This window comes from Equus asinus, chromosome 11 (genome assembly GCF_041296235.1).
Source record: "Equus asinus isolate D_3611 breed Donkey chromosome 11, EquAss-T2T_v2, whole genome shotgun sequence".
Taxonomy (NCBI): Eukaryota; Metazoa; Chordata; class Mammalia; order Perissodactyla; family Equidae; genus Equus; species Equus asinus.
Genome location: NC_091800.1, coordinates 10,418,515 through 10,437,681, shown reverse-complemented (window position 1 = coordinate 10,437,681; position 19,167 = coordinate 10,418,515). Strand labels below are relative to the sequence as shown.

The following is a 19,167-nucleotide window of genomic DNA, read 5'->3' as shown; positions in this document are numbered from 1 at the left end:
AATTTAGAGAAAAGAAAGACAATATCTGAGATACGTCTTCATGGAGAGATGTACTGAGAGTACTCAAACTGCTATATTCTCCAACTGACTACCAGTTCCAAAGTAATGAGTACTTGGTCCTAAAGGAAGAGGTGGAGCTGCCTCTTGAACATCAAACTGGTCCACATCAGTGGTTCTCAACCCTAGCTGCACATTAGAACACTCTACCAATTATTATCACATTTGAATCTCTAGGGCAGAGCCCAGGGTTCATAAAAGGTCCCTGGGAGATTCTAGCATGTAACTAGGACTGAGAATCATTGACATACATAGAGTGGGATGTCAATAAGCAAAAGCTAGTATAAGACTTCAGCTTAAAACTGAATATTTCCATTTCACAAAAGATCTTGTTTTTCCCTCTGTCCCTCTGTCTTTGCAAGAGCAAAGCCTAAGTTGGGGTATACAGACACACACAGTATATCAAGATTCCCTGACCTAAGAAAGACAAATCAAAACCAGAATGAGATATCACCTCACTCCTATTAGAATGAATATTATCAAAAAGATAAGACTTGTGTCTTGGCAAGGATGTGGAGAAAAGGGAACTGTTGTCCGCTGTCAGTGGGAATGCAAATTGGTGTGCCACTATGGAAAACAGTATGGAAGTTCCTCAAAAAGTTACAAGTAGAATGATGGATGAATGGATAAAGAATGTGGTACATATACACACAATGGAATATTATTCAGCCATAAAAAAGAATGAAACCTGCCATTTGTGGCAACATTGATGGACCTTGAGGGCATTATGCTAAGTGAAATAAGTCAGAGAAAGACAAATATCATATGATCTCACTTACATGTGGAATCCAAAACAAACAAACAAATAAAAACCAAGCTCATAGACAACAGAGAACAGACTGGTGGTTGCCAGAGGTGGGAAGATAGGGGATGGGTGAAGGCAGTCAAAAGGTACAAGCTTTCAGTTAGAAAATAAATAAGTCATGGGGATGTAATGCACAGCATCGTGACTATAGTTAGCAATACTGTACTGAATATTTGAAAGTTGCTAAGAGAAGAGATCTTAAGATCACACAAGAAAAAACATTTTCACAAGAAAAAACATTTTTTTAACTATGTATGGTGATGATTTTGCAATATATACAAATATTTAACCATTATGTTGTACACATGAAACTAATATAATCTTATATGTCAATTATATCTCAATTAAAAAAGAGAGAGAGAGAGAGAGAGAGAGTCTTTTAACCAAAAGGAACATTCCCTGCCCTAATCAAGGTCTGGCAGGCATCTTTTCTGCCATTCTTGCACCATTCATTCTCTATTCCCCTAACCGCCACTGAACCTCAGCAATAGCTGGCATCTTGTGATCCAGGTAAATCCCAGTGGATCTCAGACCTGGTGGCTTTTTTTTCTGTCGAATTAGTGAAAAATACACTTTAAAAATCTGGTATTATCAGGCACAGAAGTAGTGATGCTTTAAAAAGGAAAAAAAATCAAATAACCCCTTGCTGAAATGTCTATTTATACATGCATATCTTGATTTGGAGTAGTCTGTTTATATGGATGCCATCTGCTTGAGTGTGGTTATGTTTGTGTTATCTATTTATTCAGCTGTACTCTTTCCATTTGAAGGTGACAAAGTAGATGGCATCACTCCCTATGCAGGGGTGGGGGAAGGGTAAAAGGGGTAAAGGGAGGGGCACATTTTTACGGTGACAGATGGCAACTAGACTTTTGGTGGTGAACATGATGTAGTCTATACACAAGCTGAAATATAATGATGTACATCTGAAATTTATATAATGTTATAAACCAATGTTACCTCAATAAAAAAAATAATAGCAACAAATAATGTCTGAATTCATTATATAAAACTTTTTGACATACGCTAATGTCAACATCATTCTTTGTCAGGCCAGAGTGGTTATCTCTATTTTAAAGATAAGAAAAACTGGGGTAATAAGATGATTAGCTCAAAACCACACAGCTTAAAAGTGGCAAATGAGAAACTGAAACCAAAGTCTTCCTATTCCAAAACCCAGTGACCTGCCAACTAACCCAAGGCAGAAATTAGTTACAATGGCAATGGCTCGCATGGTAACATCAACAAGCACTTGTCACGGACTGAGGAGAAGTGTTCTAACCACAGCACTAGCTGTGGGTGGTTTATAAGTCTGTTTCTCTAATACAAATGAACAGTAGTTAAAACATTCCATGATGTGTAGCTCTCGATGAGAAAGCAGTTTAAACGAAATACTTAGAAAAGAGGAAATTCTATAACCTTGAAAGTGTAATTTGGGTCACACTCTATTTTTTAAAAAGGAAATTGCCTCAGAGTAGAAAGCAAGCTAGTTGTCACAAAGTACTAGAAAATCTCAAGATGCCATTGATTGTGTCAATTCACCTTTGCCTTTTCCTGACCATAGCAAGTGGATACACTGATAACTGCTAGATATTAAAACAAGAATTTATGAGCCTAATTTCAGTGGTATCCTCCAGTCTTATTTTAGTATTCTAGCCACAAAAATATACAATAGAAAAAACAAAAGGAAAATGGAAAAGCTAGGTGAGGTTGCTGATGCGCCTGAACCAGGAAGTAGCAACCTGACTCCACATTAGAAGCCCTGTGAAAACAGTGGGAGTGCAGTGACGAAACCTGGGTGAGATAAAGGAACTTGCCTGATTTTTTCCATGTGGCCTTGAAAATTTATTGTCTTGCAGTTCTGTAGTTCTGCAGAGCTTTTAAGTATAGATCTCCAGACACAGTTGGCAGTTGTGCCGTCCAACCTGCGGTCAGGAGCGAGGGGGTGAAGCTCCGCCACTTTCTATGGGGCATAACCATATGCAAATCAGTCTACCTCTCTGAACTTGATTTCTTGCCTCCTAAAAATGGAGATAATAATATTTGTCCTACTTGGTTTGCCTGTTGTTATAAAGATGATTGTCATATATAACCTAATGCAATTCCCCAAATTGATTGTGATCATATACAATGAAGACTATTTGTTAAACAATTTGTTTGCATTAAAAAATTTTTACTACTTTTCCTAAACAAAGTTGACATATATATAGCATATTCGATTAGCAGCTGTAATGTAACACATTAGACTTATTATTAATTTCATGTTAATAATTGACATGAATTAATTACATGTTCTAAATTTAGAAGAATTTACTACTTTTACTTTTAGCTTCTATTGATGTATCTTTTTATATATGTGAAAAAAATTATCTTTCATATGATGATGACAAATAGAAGTTTTGCTATTTCAGAATTATTTACACTGGTCTTTCCTTTACAATTAAAACTGCTTTTATTTTCTGTACATTTTTAAAAAGTAAAGTCCCAACTTAGATAATAATGATCCTTGACCTGCAGTCATTCAGTTAGCATGCCCAACAATACTACTCCACGGATCAGCAGAATGGAGGGCCTGCTGGAGCACTTGCTGGATTTCAGAGACTTGCTTTTTTTTTGTTTGTTTTGGTTTGTTTTTTGTTTAACTCAAGGAAGGGTGCAGAGGAATATAAAATTCAGTTTCCTTATTGCAAGTTTTGGCCTAGATTTGTGAAAAGTGAGTCATCAACTGGAGTTGCTAATAGCAAATGTGGAGTCTTAGTATTGTTTAAATGGGGTTGCCAGACTATTAGGTTTGTAGATACGGAATAGGAAGTAGAAGGAACCCTGTGTTGGAAAAAACACACAGGAAATACGTATTACAACATTAATTCTGCAAGGCTGGAGAATTGTGGCAATTTTAATGTTGTAGGAACATTTCCCTTGAAATTGTTTTGAGGTTACATTGAGAAATGTGTATATTGTATGAGGCAAATCCATGAAAGAAACATTAATATCACAAAATTACAGAATGTGTTTCATTGCCCACACACTTCCCAATTTTTTCTCTCACAATCTATTTTCCCATCACTTGGCTCAAATGTGCCACCCAAGCCTAATTTTATATTCTTCTATGACCTTTACATATCTACTTTTATTTCTCTCTGAAACACTTAAAAGGAAACTATATTAGAAATATCCCAAGATTAACATGACTGTTCTATATATAGATTTTTTAAAAACTAGTGCTGGAAATTAGGCTGAATTACACATCATCCCATCTATTCTATTCCATGAGGTTCAAACCACATTGTAGTACTGAATTACAAATACTTAGTGAAAGGGAAGGAAGGAAGGAGCATGAATAACTTCCAAACTTACTGTATCTGATGACAGTTTTCATCAGTGTTCCTGGGTCATACAAAAGAATCCAGAGACTGGGCTTTAAGGGTCTATTTCTAGTATCTAAAACCTGAGGTCCTGGCAGGGCAAGCAGAGGCACCCCCAAAATGTGAGTTCAGAGGTTAAAAAAAAATTGTGGCAAATGAAAACTAATTATATAACTAGTATAAGCAGATATCCTTGAGAATTTCTTTTGGGGTACCTTATAAAACAAATGATTATAATTTCAAACACGTTACAACTCAAATTATTGATACTCTCCCTATTAAAGTATTAAGTTGATATTTGGTGTTCCAACTGTTATGCTATTTTCATTTTTTTCCCCTTTGAAATAGTAGTATCTGGTTATGAGCACTCCGGAATGGATTTGTCCCTTTAACTTAGAAGACTCCCACGTTGAGACTTACTGTCCTGTGAGAAGTTGTCTTCTGTCCAAACTATACTCACCTACAACTCACACTTGAGCTCCTTTTTTCCTGAATTGAAGTTTATACTTCAGTTGTCAAATATCTTTTGTTTGTCATGGAAATATGTTTTAATTTATAATTTAAAAATATATTCTCTGGAAAAAGAGAAGCACTCTAGAACTCAGATAATTTTTAATAACGTTGATCATAGGATATGTTTCATCTTATTTTTAAAATTTTTTCTTTAATCACAACTTTTTCATTCATCAATCATATTTTCAAACCATATAACACTGTATCAGGTGAAAAGAAGCTTGCAGCTTTGGAAAACACTAAAAAAGAAACTAGTATTTCTGTTCATAGTAGCATTTGGCTTATGTGACCTCTGCTGATTAAAGGAGATAATCTCAAGGAAAAACCCCAATTCAAAGAGTAGACAGAACTCTACCAATAGATCTGTGTCAATAAATTTAAAGAGTTTTAAGAAAGAAGCAGTTGCCTGTAGAGATTAAGAGCAGAGGCACTGGAGTGAGACAAACCTGGGCACAAGTTCTGTCCAAGTCTGTCTGTGATACTGTGTGTCTTTGAGGGAGTCATTTAACCTCTGTAACCTCAGTTGCCTCTTCTGTAGAACAGGGTAATACACCCACTTCATAGGGCTATAGGGAGGATTAAATGAGATAAGGCCTTGCACACTGGCACGGAGCAAGGGCTACATAAATGTGCCGAGAAACAAAGGAACAATGTAAACTCCCATCAATGTCATTTTCTAGTTCAATTTTAATTGAAGCTTTGGAGAAGTGAGTTCTGGGGCAGGCTTGACTATGAGTAAGGTGTCAGCTTTGGAAGGGGTCATTCAGGCAAAATAGGAGAGGCTCAAATGCATTCGTATCTCCATGGTTCATCATGTGACCTGGATTCATTTCTCTCATAGGTACCTCAATTTTATTCTCTGATTATATGAAAATTCTGAGCGATTTGACTGTTGGAGTCGTGTAAAATGGCTACGGCCATTCCCAGATTACCTGCACAGGTCTTAAATATGGCAAATGTGTACATCTGAATTGACTTTCCCTTGCCATGAAACCCAGTTTTTGTTCTCAGTTGCTTTGAGTTCAGTGAAATCAAAATAATTGTAATAGAAACCCAAACACAACTTCCAGATTTAGGTAATTGCTGTCCATAATTTCAGACATTCTCAAGCCAAACAGAAATGGGTTTTTCACTTATTTATTGCACAACAATAACTCCAAGAATCTAAATAGGATCCTGCTGAGGCCCATAAGGGTAAACATTTGAGAGCTAACTTTATAAGACAAGCAGTGCTTGAGCTGAGGGGCAAGCGGTGAGAGAGGGGCTGTGAAGCCTCTGTGTGCATCTCCTGCATCTGAACCTGCTGTGCGCCGCTGCAACGCATGGAGCCCGAGTTTCCCAAGACAAAATAAAGGAGTTCAGAGTCTTACTTGATGATCTCTATTGTCCTTCCAGCTGCCACCAACTAACACTTCCTTCCACACTGCCATCTCCAAACTTCTCTTCTCACTACCTCCATTTTCTTCCATGACTGTTAAGTGGTGGTCACAGTAATTAAAAGGAAACAGTTATCTAGAATTTTTTTATTTCCCACCTCTTAGAAAGATTAATAATCAAAATAGGGAAAGGGACACCTGAGCTCTCTTTCATAGTCTTCTCCACTGGTTATTTGCCAGCAAGTTCATGTGAATGTTTCTCTGCAAAAGAGAGAATAGTATATATTTGATCTTCAAGTAGGGAAATTCTTCTCTATCACTTTAAAGGAATCCTTCAAGGTTAAGAATAGAGATTGTGTTATATTCATATCTTTCTTCCTTACAACATCTGGGCAATGCCTTGATAAACACTGAATAAATGTCTGTTGAATTGAATAAAAATTGCTATATACTGCAGACGCTTTCATTTCCAATAGTTTTAATAAGACACAGAGGATATATGGGTAGATGTAATTAAACGGATTCAACAAACAGAAAAGGAAACATCATATAATAGTCACTATACCATAGTGAAAATTACAGAGAATTTGGAGCAATGAACTTGCTGGCTAAAAAAGCTAGGAGTATATTTTTTAGTCTTCCTGATCTGTAGATTAAAGACAAATACCTTAATTTATTGAATGAAATATGAGAACCAGGTAAAGGGGCTAGCACACTACTTAGAAACTCAGAAAAATGTTAGGACCCTTTGTAGAATTTATGTTCACCATCTTAGAAAGTGCACTGTCACATTTCAGCCTATATATTACTTTAGCGTGTAAGTCATGTGGTCTAATTCTGCCTCAGCTAGGACACCCCGTTAGTCTGGAAGCATCAGCAGAGCCTCTACAATTTCAAAGCCTGTGACCAGTTATTTGTGTCCTAGGAGATAGGCTGCAACAATTTACAAGTAACTGGATGAAATTTTTTTTTTAATTTTAAATATGAAAACTTACTAGCATTCTCATTTTTTTCATATATAGTATGCATGACTTTTTTTCAAGGTTGGATTAAATTTTAAAACTCTCAATAGTTTGTTTCATATTACTAATTTTTATGTTTAAAAGAAGACAGCAATGCAAGTCTGTAAGCTGTATACATTTGTGTTTCATTCCTTTTTGAGACATCACAGTTTGGAAAGTGCTTTCAAGGTCACACAAATTTAACTACTGGTGTTTCTTTTGGGGCAAATTTGTCAAATAGCACTAAAATCTAGGAAACAATATCGTTGTATTAATTCATAACTTATATCTTCATTTTCTAGATTAGGAATTGACAAACTGAGAAATGAAGTAGTTTACAAACACACACGACATTCTTAGTGAGCTTTCCAGCCTCTAGTCTCCTTCAGCACCATCAGGGCTACAATGCCATATTCTTTGAGCACATAAAAGAAATAGTTCAGCCAACCTTTCTCTTCCGTTCTTGCTCACTTAACATGCCCATTACAGAATCAAAGAGCAAAGAAGGCTTCTGTTACCAAATGGGCTCCATGATCTTAGGTCATCCAAACAGAAGGGTGGCTTTGGCCTCACCTGTTCCTCTCATTGACGTGAAACTGACCACCTCATGGAGTAGAACGTGCAGTCCCGCATTCGTATTCAGGTCTGTAATTGTTACGCCAGCAGCACGAGATAAATAAGCCTGAAACCCTCATACGAGTCGGATGTCATAGCCCCCGGTCTCCTGAGGACCTGCTTTCCTGTTATTTTTCCATTCTTGCTGCGGCTCGGCAAGGGGAGAGCCTTCTGGTAACCACCACTCATGCAACACTATGTTGAATGAACGGAATAGATGAATCATTTCAACCCTCAGAAGTATCTTAGGGATATTCAAATAATTTTTTGTCCTATTTCTAGCTAAAGTGTCCTTTTCTTTTGCAGACGGCTAGCACCCTGGTTGTGGCTGACTCTAGGATTTCTGGAATCTACAGTTGCATGGCTTCCAATAAAGTAGGGACTGTGGAAAGAAACATGAACTTTTATGTCACAGGTAAGCCACACATCCTAAACTCACAAAGACAGCCCAGTGACCTCAGTCTCTTTTCAAATCTTGTATGCTTTTAGCGCACTTATAGCTTAAGTGATTTTTATTTAAAAAAAAACCAAAACAAAAACATTCCATAGAATTGTTAAACTTTAAGTGCCTTCACCTTTCTCTTAGTAGTATTCTACAACATCATTGGTTCTCCTAAAGAGCTATTTCCTGGAATTCTCTTTTAGAGCTATTTGTGTATGTCTCCTTCCCAGGCTGGACTGTGAATCTGGGATCTTGTCATGTTCATCTTTGAACTCCCTTCAGTATCTTGCACAGGGTCTGGCACATAGCAGTTGTTCAATAATAATCAAAGAAACCAATTATAATACATGTGATGACATTTTGTTTTTAAACTAAGAAGCTAATTGTTTCATAACTTGAGTTTTTGAGAATGAGGCTCTCCTATAGAAATCTGAAACTGAGCTTTGCTGACAATAATTAATATGCTATATTTTTGGTAGCATTTAAGCATTTTTAGCCTTAAATATGATGGCCTCCGCAGATCTTAAAACTTCCAAGGCACACAAGTGGCACTCCCTATGTCCCTCCATGGGTACAGGAAGGAAGTAAGTAGCTCAAAGTATAAAAACAATTGCCTGGCTCCATACACCCCCCCCCCCCCAATTTTCTGAGGAAACCTGGGCAGTTTTCCAGCTCTCTGGAAACACTGCACTGCATGGGGCAGGCCGCAGCAGTTGCCTAGAGTTCTCCAGAAGGAAATAGGTAGGTCTGATTTCATGAGATGTATGGGTCGTCACATCACAGGGAGCCTTCCGGCAAGTGAACCAACCCTCAGAGAAGCTGTGCAAGGGGGGATATCCTTGAGTAGGTTCCCACAGAATGTCAGAGCTGGAAGAGATGTTAGAGGCTATTCAACATTGCAGCCCCTGATTTTCCAGATGAGGAAATGGCATTTAGAGAGTAAAGAGGAACACAGAAGAGCCGCTCTAGACCAAGTCAGTCCCTGTCTTCTCACATTCGAAACATGGAAGGGAAATCATTTTTGCATCCATTCTAAGTAGGAAAAGTCCTTTATTTAGAATATTCAGATACAATTTCACACATATCAGTTCTCTAATTAATCTCAGAAGATTTGGAGTAATTAAGAACAAAGGTTTGTATTGTACTTTATAGTTGGTTGGAAACAAGTTACCATGCAAATCCACAGACACTGTATAAATGATTTAGAGTACAAAAGATTGAGCAATTCCTGTTCAGTTCTGAACATCACTCAAGTTTGTCCAAGTTTAATGAGCACTAACTATGAAACAGTACAGTTCAACTCTGTGCTGAGCACTTGAAGGGATATCAGTGGACTCTTGTCTTTCTAAGAAGACAGTTTTAACAGCAAGTAAACAAAGAAAAAGTGTTAAGTTATATATATCCTCGTATCAAAAGGTATGTGCAGAAGTAAAGTGACAGACAAATTCACCATTAACCCAACGCTGTCCAATAGAAATACAATGTAATCCACATATGTAAGTTAAAATTTTTTGTAACCTCATTTTTAAAAAGTAAAAAGAAAAAAGTGAAATTAATTTTATTTAACCCAATTTATCTGAAATGTTATCATTTCAACATGTAATCCATATTATTAAAAATATTACACTGCTTCAGTTTTTAAAATTTAAATTAACTGAAGTAAAATAAAATTAATTGAATAAAATTCAGTTCTTCACTAGCCATGTTTTAAATGCTCAATAGTCACATATGGCTAGTGGGTACTGTATTGGACAGTGTAGCTCTGAGCCTGACAGAACATAGCAGGATTTGAGGTGATCCTGGACTTGAGCTGGTCCTGAGGGAGGGTAGAATTTGAATAGGTAGAAAGAAGAGGACAGTCTTGCCCTGACATTTTCAGAGCCAAGACAAAAGTACCAGTGGAGGCTCACAAACTATACACCTAACCACTCATAAGTTCTAAATTAAGCGAACAAGCTATTAAATATGTTTTAGCCTCCTGTGGACAAATATACCTTCATGAAAGGTCAAGTACAAATTTAGAATTCTGGGACTACTCAGAGTTCTACAGCAGAATATAGCAGTGCCTGGAGGTGCAGAAGGAACTGACCCCTGGCTCACCCATCTTCTCTTTGCACTTCTGGCTCTGTCCCACACAGGAAGGGGCCACACACCCAGTGTATGGTCTCCCCAGTCCACACTTCCAAACTCTGTCCACACTCCTCACAGTCTCCCCTGGGACAGGGACAGAGCATATAGCCAGAACAAAGCCATGTAAAGGCACAGGACAAGGACCCCTCTTGCCTGGGTTGAAAGGCAGGACTGGAAGAGGATGTACTAAGAGTAGAGGGGAACTTCATGCTCATTTCTCATTGTTCAGGGTCTCCAAGAAAGGTTAATTGATGCCCAGCATTAATTGCAGCATCAGCATCCAGCCTATCTATCTCACCACGTTCTTCATTGCTGCATCATATACCTATGCATGGTAATGTTGCTGAAAGGGCTCCAGCTGATAAAGCTGATCACCTATTAAATTCAGACAGAAATTCCCTCCCATCTCCCACATTATACAATTTATAACCATGGAATGCTTGAAACCTTTTCTAGATCCCAAGGCTTGTCCAAAGAAAGAGGTGATGAGATTTCAATTTGAACATACCTACTTGAAGCTCACAACATTTTTCCTCTAGAAATTCAAGAGCTTTAATCTCACAACTGAGCACAAATTCAGCCAATCAAGACCTCATTGCCTGGAATATAATTTCTCTTAATGCTTTTCTACCAGTCCTGAAAAATTCTAGTTTGGATTGGTGATAATAGATTAATTTGCTTATATTCATTATTTTAAAATGAATTATTGTCTTTTCTTTCTCAACTCTTTGCCACGAGATTTATTCTCACTAGAGATGAGACTAAATACTTTTAGGATGTTGCACCTTACATATCTATTTTCCAAAATATGAATGTATATTTGTTCAATGTTTATACTTGACCTAGTGCAGACAATGCTTTAAAAGATCTGTCTAAAATTTAACTGCTCTGCATCAAAAGATCTAGATTTGGTTCGTTATTGATTCTCATTTTAATCATGTTGCCCCTTCCTTAAAATACAATAATAACTTAGAGTTCCCTTCCAAACTGATGAACACCAGTTAGCTGTGGCCATTAGAATCCTCTATTGCTTCCACTCTAAACTTTGCCATTTACTTGTACATAGAATCTACTTGAAACAAGCAAAACTTCCTACTAATCACTCACTCTCTTTTTAGAGAATGTTATTTCTATTCTTCAGGAGAAGTACAGCCTTCGTTATTTCTACCTGTCAAATGAGATGCCATTCATCCTTTTAATTTCTATGCTTGTCTCTTTCATGAACTCAATTCATGTTTGATCCAATCAAGTCAAACGTCTACCCCCAAATATGCACCTTTGTAAATAGGTTACTCTTTCATCTAACTCTAGCAAGGGTTGACTCTTCTTCATGACACCTCATAAGATGCCCTGGATGTGATATGTGTTTGATGGATGAGTGTTGATTGGTGCTGATGATGATTGCGCTGAATCTGCAACACATACTTAAGTGTGGGAAGATTTCTTGTTTTCACTTTGAGAGTTAGAAGGCAATTCTTTCTTGGGTCTGTTTTTGTACTCAGGCTAAAAAAAAAAAAACAACATGAATTAAGGGGAAAAATCCCTCTGGATTCATTAACTAGTTCAGGACATTTTATTTATCAGTTCCATGCATCAAAAGAGAATACCAAAGAGGTTATCCTGAGAAATAGATAATCATTTCTAAAAGGCTATCTGATAACATAACCAAATTAGCTTCAGTAACAGTGTCCCCCATATGAGAAACCGACCTCAAAACCTATTTGGTTCTTTTCTTTTCCTATGTGTGTGTTTTTGCTGTTTTGCTGGCACTCAGCATGACTATGGGTGTGTTAGCAATTACTGAGGGTGAAACAGGAACAGCACTGCCTTATCTCCCTGGTTTCCCAATGTCACTAAATGCATTTTATTTTGAGATTCCTGGTGGTGCTTGGCAAAGATAAACAAAATCTTCCATCAGGAAACCTGTGAGCTATTTCCACAGGAAGTTTCAAATCACTAAAGTAAATAGAAACTCTCTACATGATCTCAGTGGTGTTACTTGGGCTTGCTTGGGTTCTAACTACCAGGATGAGACCTTATAAATGGAAAGTCTGTGGTCTTTTAAGAAATGATTTGATTGCAACCAGTGCACAATACTTCTGTTCTAGTATCTGTGTAAAAGTTGATGGCTAATGTTTTACTCCCCATACTTGGAAAATGTCCCAATTATAAAAAGATGCTGAATTAGAGGGGCTATTTCTGACACCTTATTGTTATGTTAAAAATGACTGTCAGCTGCTTCTGCATCTTCTGGCACATTCTTAGATTTTGATTTTAAAAGCAGGAAAACCTGGTCTCCTCTCTTTCCAACCACTGACAGCTTCATAAGCCACTGTTACCCCCGGCTCCCAGGTTTCAAATGAATACTTTGGCATTTCTTCAGACGTGACACTTTATAATAAAGCCAAAGCCCAGAAAAATCAGAAAAACAAGCAAAGTGAGATTTAGGAAAGAGTTGATATGATATCTAAATTTGGACTATTGTCCCCTTAAGGTTTAAAGGTTTCTTTATAGCTTTGTGTGTAAAGGATAATAATAATAATAGCATAACATAGTGCTTTTCATCTTCAAAGTACTTTGTAAAATGTTGGCCCAAATTCTTTGCTCAAATACAGATATGCCACTAGTAACAAGCAATGGGAGGGTTTTGACAGCAGGTCGGTTCAGGGCCAGTAACCAATGATTTTTAAAATCCTTTGGTGAAATGGTCCAAAATGAGACTGAGGAACTCTCAGCACAAAAGCTAAATGATGTTCCAGGGTAAGAAAGCTGAGGAGGAGAGCTCATGAGGAGAGGCACTCAGAAAATGGAGATGAAGCTTAGCTGGGAATTGACATTGGAGAAAATGGCTTCTAATGACACAGTCACTTTCAGAAAATGTTTAATATGTTTTTGAGAGTAAATTTGATTTTTAAAATTACTCTCCGCCACATTGCCACCACTTTGGAATCTGGCAACTCTTCCAGATTAGTTGTCTGCATTTTCAGAAGAAATATTTGCTCTTTTATGTCTGACAACAACCACCACAATGGGGACCTGAACAAGTAACCTGGCTCTTCTCTGCCCTACTGTGCCAGCAGAGAGCAGGGAAAGTCATGGAGCAGCAGCAGGAGGAGGACAGAGCAATCCAATTGTAGGAAACTGGGGAAGTCGGTTGTTTTTTTACCTGAAAAGTTTAGGATTAAAGTGGTGTTGAAAGGCATGACTGAAGTCTCCTAGCATGTACCTGGGACTTCCTATTATCACCTGTTTACAATGTATTTTGGATAAGTTAACTATAAAGGTATCTTTGGGTTTTGGTACAAATTGCTCTTATATCACTTCACTAGTTTGCCCAGTTACCAGTAGGGGTTCTGTACGTGATAAAGAAATGGAAACGTGGTTATGATCCCAAGTTGTAAAAAAATATTCCATTGTGAAAGCAACTTTGGGCAAAGAAGGAAAATGTACCATCTTAATAACGGTCTTGTTTTGCATTTCCTGCCTCCCTTCTGATAGAATGAACTTAGTTGGTTCCTACCTGCTATGTTTGATCAGTTCTCTTAAAATAAAAAAGATAATACTCCTTATAATGCTGATGCTGGGAGAATTTGTGTAGGAACATCTCTTAAGATGTTTGAATATCTCTTGAGGAGATGTTGTCTCCATATGAGACACTGATTTTTCTACGAACTGAAGTTCTTTACTCTTATTTTATAGATGTGCCCAATGGATTTCATGTTAACTTGGAAAAAATGCCTACGGAAGGAGAGGACCTGAAACTGTCTTGCACGGTTAACAAGTTCTTATACAGAGACATTACTTGGATTTTGCTGCGGACAGTTAATAACCGAACAATGCACCACAGTATTAGCAAGCAAAAAATGGCCATCACCAAAGAGTACTCCATTACTCTTCATCTAATCATCAAGAATGTTTCCCTGGAAGATTCAGGCACCTATGCCTGCAGAGCCAGGAACATATATACAGGGGAAGAAATCCTTCAGAAGAAAGAAGTTACAATTAGAGGTGAGCACTGCAACAAAAAGGCTGTTTTCTCTCGGATCTCCAAATTTAAAAGCACAAGGAATGATTGTACCACACAAAGTAATGTAAAACATTAAAGGACTCATTAAAAAGTAACAGTTGTCTCATATCATCTTGATTTATTGTCACTGTTGCTAACTTTCCGGCTCAGAGGAGATGCTCCTCCCAAAATGAGTTTGGAGATGATAGGAGTAATAATGAGACCCCAAAGTCCCAGCTCTGGGCTCCCCATTCAGGCTGAGGGGTCTGCCCTCTGGGGCCGACTTGGTGCGCGTTTGGATTTGGAGGATCCCTGCAGTGCATTCTCTGTGTGTTTTGCTCTTTGCTGTCTTCTCCTGCCTGATAAACAACAACTTGGGACTGATTCTTTCCTTCCACTTTGATGCCAACCTCTTTTTATTTTTAAGTTTTGAAGCTGCACAAACTGACTAATTTAAACAGATGCTGGTTTCTGCCAAAGATGGACATGAATAAATTAATTTTCCAGCTCAGAATGAGTACAGTTGAATTTGAGACTCTGTCGGACCTCTGCCTGGTTTTATTTTGTATTATTTCATCTGTTCTTGATTTGTAAATAGCACCTGGATAGCAAGTTATAATGCTTATTTATTTGAAAATGCTTTTTTTTTTTTAGCTTAAGCACATTAATCTTAAATTGGAGCTTCTAAAATGAGCCCAGGGGTGCAAGATACAGGTGTAATATTGAGGTATTAAAGCTGTATCACAGTATGAATTATGAAAGTCCACCCAAGTCAAGCCCACTTCCCTCCTCTCATGCAATTCAGGTAGCCAGTACACTAGTTCAGAGAAGGGTTTCATCCTCACTGCCTCTGAGTGGACTAGACAGCTATGACAGTGCCTGAAAGAAAGTGGATCATGCCATCATTTTAAATATTTTTGTCCCCTGGCTATTCTTTTAAAGAACTTTATCCTGTTTAATTGATGGCATTCAAAGGTGTACCACAATCAGTTTATCAAGGAAATAAAGGCTATTGTGACCAGAGGTTTAATGCATTCTTCTAAATGTAATTCTAAAATTTGTCCATTACAAAAATTCCACTTTTGGGGCTGGCCCCATGGTGTAGTGGTTAAGTTCAGCATGCTCCACTTTGGTGACCTGGGTTCACAGGTTTGGATCCCAGGTACCGACCTACACCACTGGTCAGCCATGGTGCAGTGGCAACCCACATACAAAGTAGAGGAAGACTGGCACCAATGTTAGCTCAGGGAAAATCTTCCTCAAGCAAAAAAAGAGGAATATTGGCAACAGATGTTAGTTCAGGAGGCAACTTCCTTGGCAAAAATATAAACAAACAAAAAGTCCACTTTCTCCGTATGCAAATGTTAATAGGATATTTTATGGGGATTAAGAAATGGCAAAACTACAGAAGCAAAATTTAGGATCATTTAAAAATATACATCATTTTTAAATCAAGAGAGATTGTAATCTCTTGTTTTAACCTTGCATTTGAGGAGAAAGTGACTTTTTCACCAGTTTAATGTTTATTATTTTGTTGTTTTCATTTATGATTGATCATTATATGTGACTTGCATGAACTATTGGAAAACAAACTATAATGACCAAAATAGCCATGGCTGAGAACACAGTGGCTGGGCAGTTCAATAGGGGGTGAAAATATGACAACTTTTCAGGCTTGGGAACTCACCAGACTGTTTCCTCCTTTAGGTCAGACTCTGTCCCACGGCTAAACTTGTCTTTCACGTGGGAATTGCTTTTGTCAAGTGTGAAAGAGTAAACAATAGCATTTCCCCAGAATGCCAGTTTTATGGAGCCCCAAATGCTCTGAAAACAATTAGTAACCTGGAAGTTGTCAGCGCAAAGGAAAGAATAATCAATTGTATCTTGAAATTTTACCTATGGCTCTTTTGCCTGGGTCTTTGTTCATTATAAGTCAGTGTGTTCCTTCAGGAAACAATGTCTTAGTACCACAGAACTTAGGGGCCTCAATTTTCACTAAAGCTGAAAAAGCAAATGGAATGATTTAGGAGTTGCTTTTGAAAAAATGGTGAAGTGGACATGCAGAATCTGTCATTTCCTTCTCCTTAAAATTGCAATGTAATTTTTGTGGGGAGGGGAGGGGTGTTATTATTTACAGGAGATGATTTTCAGTATTTCCAAGAGAAAAATTTAAGAATTACATAGAGTAATGAATTATTCACTGTGTAATTAATCCTTCCAGAGAGTTTAAAAAGAAAAAACAGTTGAGTGGCTTTTGTTTTTTATTAGTTACTCTTTTGAGTGTGGAGTAAGGGGAGGATAATGGGAAAAATAGAAAAAAGAGCATTAATATGGAGAATGATTGAGATGGAGTAGAGGGCATGAGGCTGGTTCCTCAGTCCTCATTCCAAATGGAGAAGAGACACTGTGTATTTATGGGACCTAGCAAGTCTCTGGGCCATAACACTGAAAAGTAAAAGAACCTGGTGGTGAGCTATCTTTGGCTACTGACAACCAGCAGAAATATTCTGTTAATTCTGATTTTCTCAGTTTGAAGGGATCAGCTCCACTTTGCTAAATTTTGGAAAGTAGCTACCTATTTCCATCAAATAACTTAGGTTTAAAAAATATGGGTTCAATGTACCTTTCTTATTTAAAATGTCAAAATAGATTACTATAAAGTATAAAGTGGGAATTGATAAAATGATTCCTTGATCAATTGGTCATTTTGAAACTAGCCAAAAATGAGACTCTTCACGTAGGAGAACATTTTTTCAGAAATGGGTACAAAGAAAGAAATCATAATACTGTATGTTTCAGACATGTTTATATGAACTTTGTATTTAATTGAGTGTCTTATGTTTATTCTGCAGCCTTTTTGCTGCTTCTCTTGTCTGAAGTTTTGTGTAGTACAGATAGGGGCTTTGGGCTTCATGATATTTATGTTAAAATAAAATGTTCTCTTTTATATAAGTATTGTTTTCCAATACACCTGTGAGGGAAGCCAAATCTTGTATTGATGATGTTACAGTTTGTAGCTATGAAAATAATTTGGGTGTTGCAGGCCCTATATTCAGACTTCCTTTTTATAATAAGGCCTATGGGCAATGACAGATTATTTTATCATATTTAGTGCATAGAATAGTAAATGTGCTATGGGAAGCTACTAAAAGTATAACTCAGTGAACTGGGTCTGAGTTTTAAATGAGGAAGTTGGCTTGCCACTGTAAAAGATACTAAATAGTAATATGATACTGTTCTTTATTATCTCGTCATGTTTCACTGGTATGTTTGGGGTCTTTACCATGTAAAAATGTCAAAATTGTAATGATCAAGCATGTAAAAGTTATCAAAATTGAAGATTTTGATACATGGCTGCATTTTCTATTAGTTAGAGCTATTTGACAGATTGTACAACATGCAAACACAGAAATATTAAAATGGTTCTGCCTGGGGGTAAAGATAGACAAGGAAAGATACACTGAAACAGGCAAAAGGATCATTGCTATCATCTATCCACACTGTTTGAAGAGTTTATAAATCAGAGTACTTCCTTCAACACTCTTTTTTGCCTTCAGATTTTACTTTGCATGAAATGAGAAAAGACTAATGATAAGCTATAGAAATCCAAGTTTAATGAGAAATCTGTTTCTCCTAACAGATAGTAACTGCCATGTTATACTAAGTCAACATGTTATAAAAAGTTATGTGATAATATACTCTTTAACCTGAGATTTCTAAATTGCTTTAATGAATGCTAATCCTGAGAGTTTCCCTGAAGGAATAAAAAGAGAAAGGTTTTGGGACTGTGTCATCTCTTAGAGCATGGTAATCACTCCTAAGCTGCTTTCACAGTTTTAGTACAATAAGATGAGGACATCAAAAACGGTCAGAGAAAGCTCATACTGTATAATTGAAACCAGTGATGCAGAATGTGTAAGTTATGCCAAAACTCTTTTGATTCTGTTCCAGGATTTGCAACAAGGGGGGAAAAGGATGATTTGGGAGGGTGGGAAAGACATTAGGAGTTGTCTTTATTCCTTTACTTTGGAAGCTTGAGCTACCAATCCAGCACCGGCCTAACTAGAATGTATACACATCAGCAGGACTGACTACTTCATTAAATAGAGACACTGTACTCACTGGGGGCCTGGGGTACTGCTGTTCCTATGTGGGATTTTAATGTTGTAATGTATTGCATCCTAATGTATTAAATTCATTTTGTTGTACTATATTGGTTGGCATTTTATTAAAATAAATTGTATTGTATCATATTTGTATGTTTTAAGAGAAAATAATATAAAATACAATATTTGTACTATTATATAGTGCAAAAACTATAAATCTGTGCCTCTGCCTCTTGAATTAATCTTTTGGTCGCTTGCATTTGGGAAGGGAATGGAGGAAGGAAATAATCAATAAAGCATTCAAAGTTCAAGAAATTCTCCTGTTTGGTCTGCTGCCTTACAATTTAGATTACTGACAGCTGAGTAACACAAATATGCTCACCCTCACAAACACATCAATAAAAATACATACAAAATTATATTAGCTCATCACTATAATACTATATAATTATGTAAAAATTCATTACAAGCCTATACCCAAAATCATGTTTTCACTTAGAGTTCTTAAAATATTGTGCAAAATCATTAGGTTCTTTTGAGAGAAGTAAAGGTTCTCTCAAAAAAAGGAAGGAAACTAGTTGGCCAGGCAAAAACCTTGATATTGAAACTTAAAAATATAGGATTTAGTTCTTGATTTTACTCCGTGTCCTAACAAGTTTCAATTTCTTGTAGCAACTTAATAAAGAAGAAGCAGTAGGTTAGCCATAGAGGAGAGACTTAGGGAACAAGATACAAATAAGACCTTATAACT

At 37.0% G+C, this 19,167-nt stretch overlaps 1 protein-coding gene across 2 annotated transcripts in view; it reads left to right on the top strand.

The window, feature by feature from the left end:
- The window catches only part of FLT1 (fms related receptor tyrosine kinase 1), a 172,131-nt gene that overhangs the window by 78,625 nt on the left and 74,339 nt on the right, over positions 1-19,167 (top strand). For both annotated transcript variants that reach the window (XM_014843830.3, XM_044777363.2), the window contains exons 12-13: positions 8,039-8,147; positions 14,004-14,312. In XM_014843830.3, the coding sequence (XP_014699316.2) occupies positions 8,039-8,147; positions 14,004-14,312 (418 nt within the window). The remainder of the gene's footprint in view (positions 1-8,038; positions 8,148-14,003; positions 14,313-19,167) is intronic.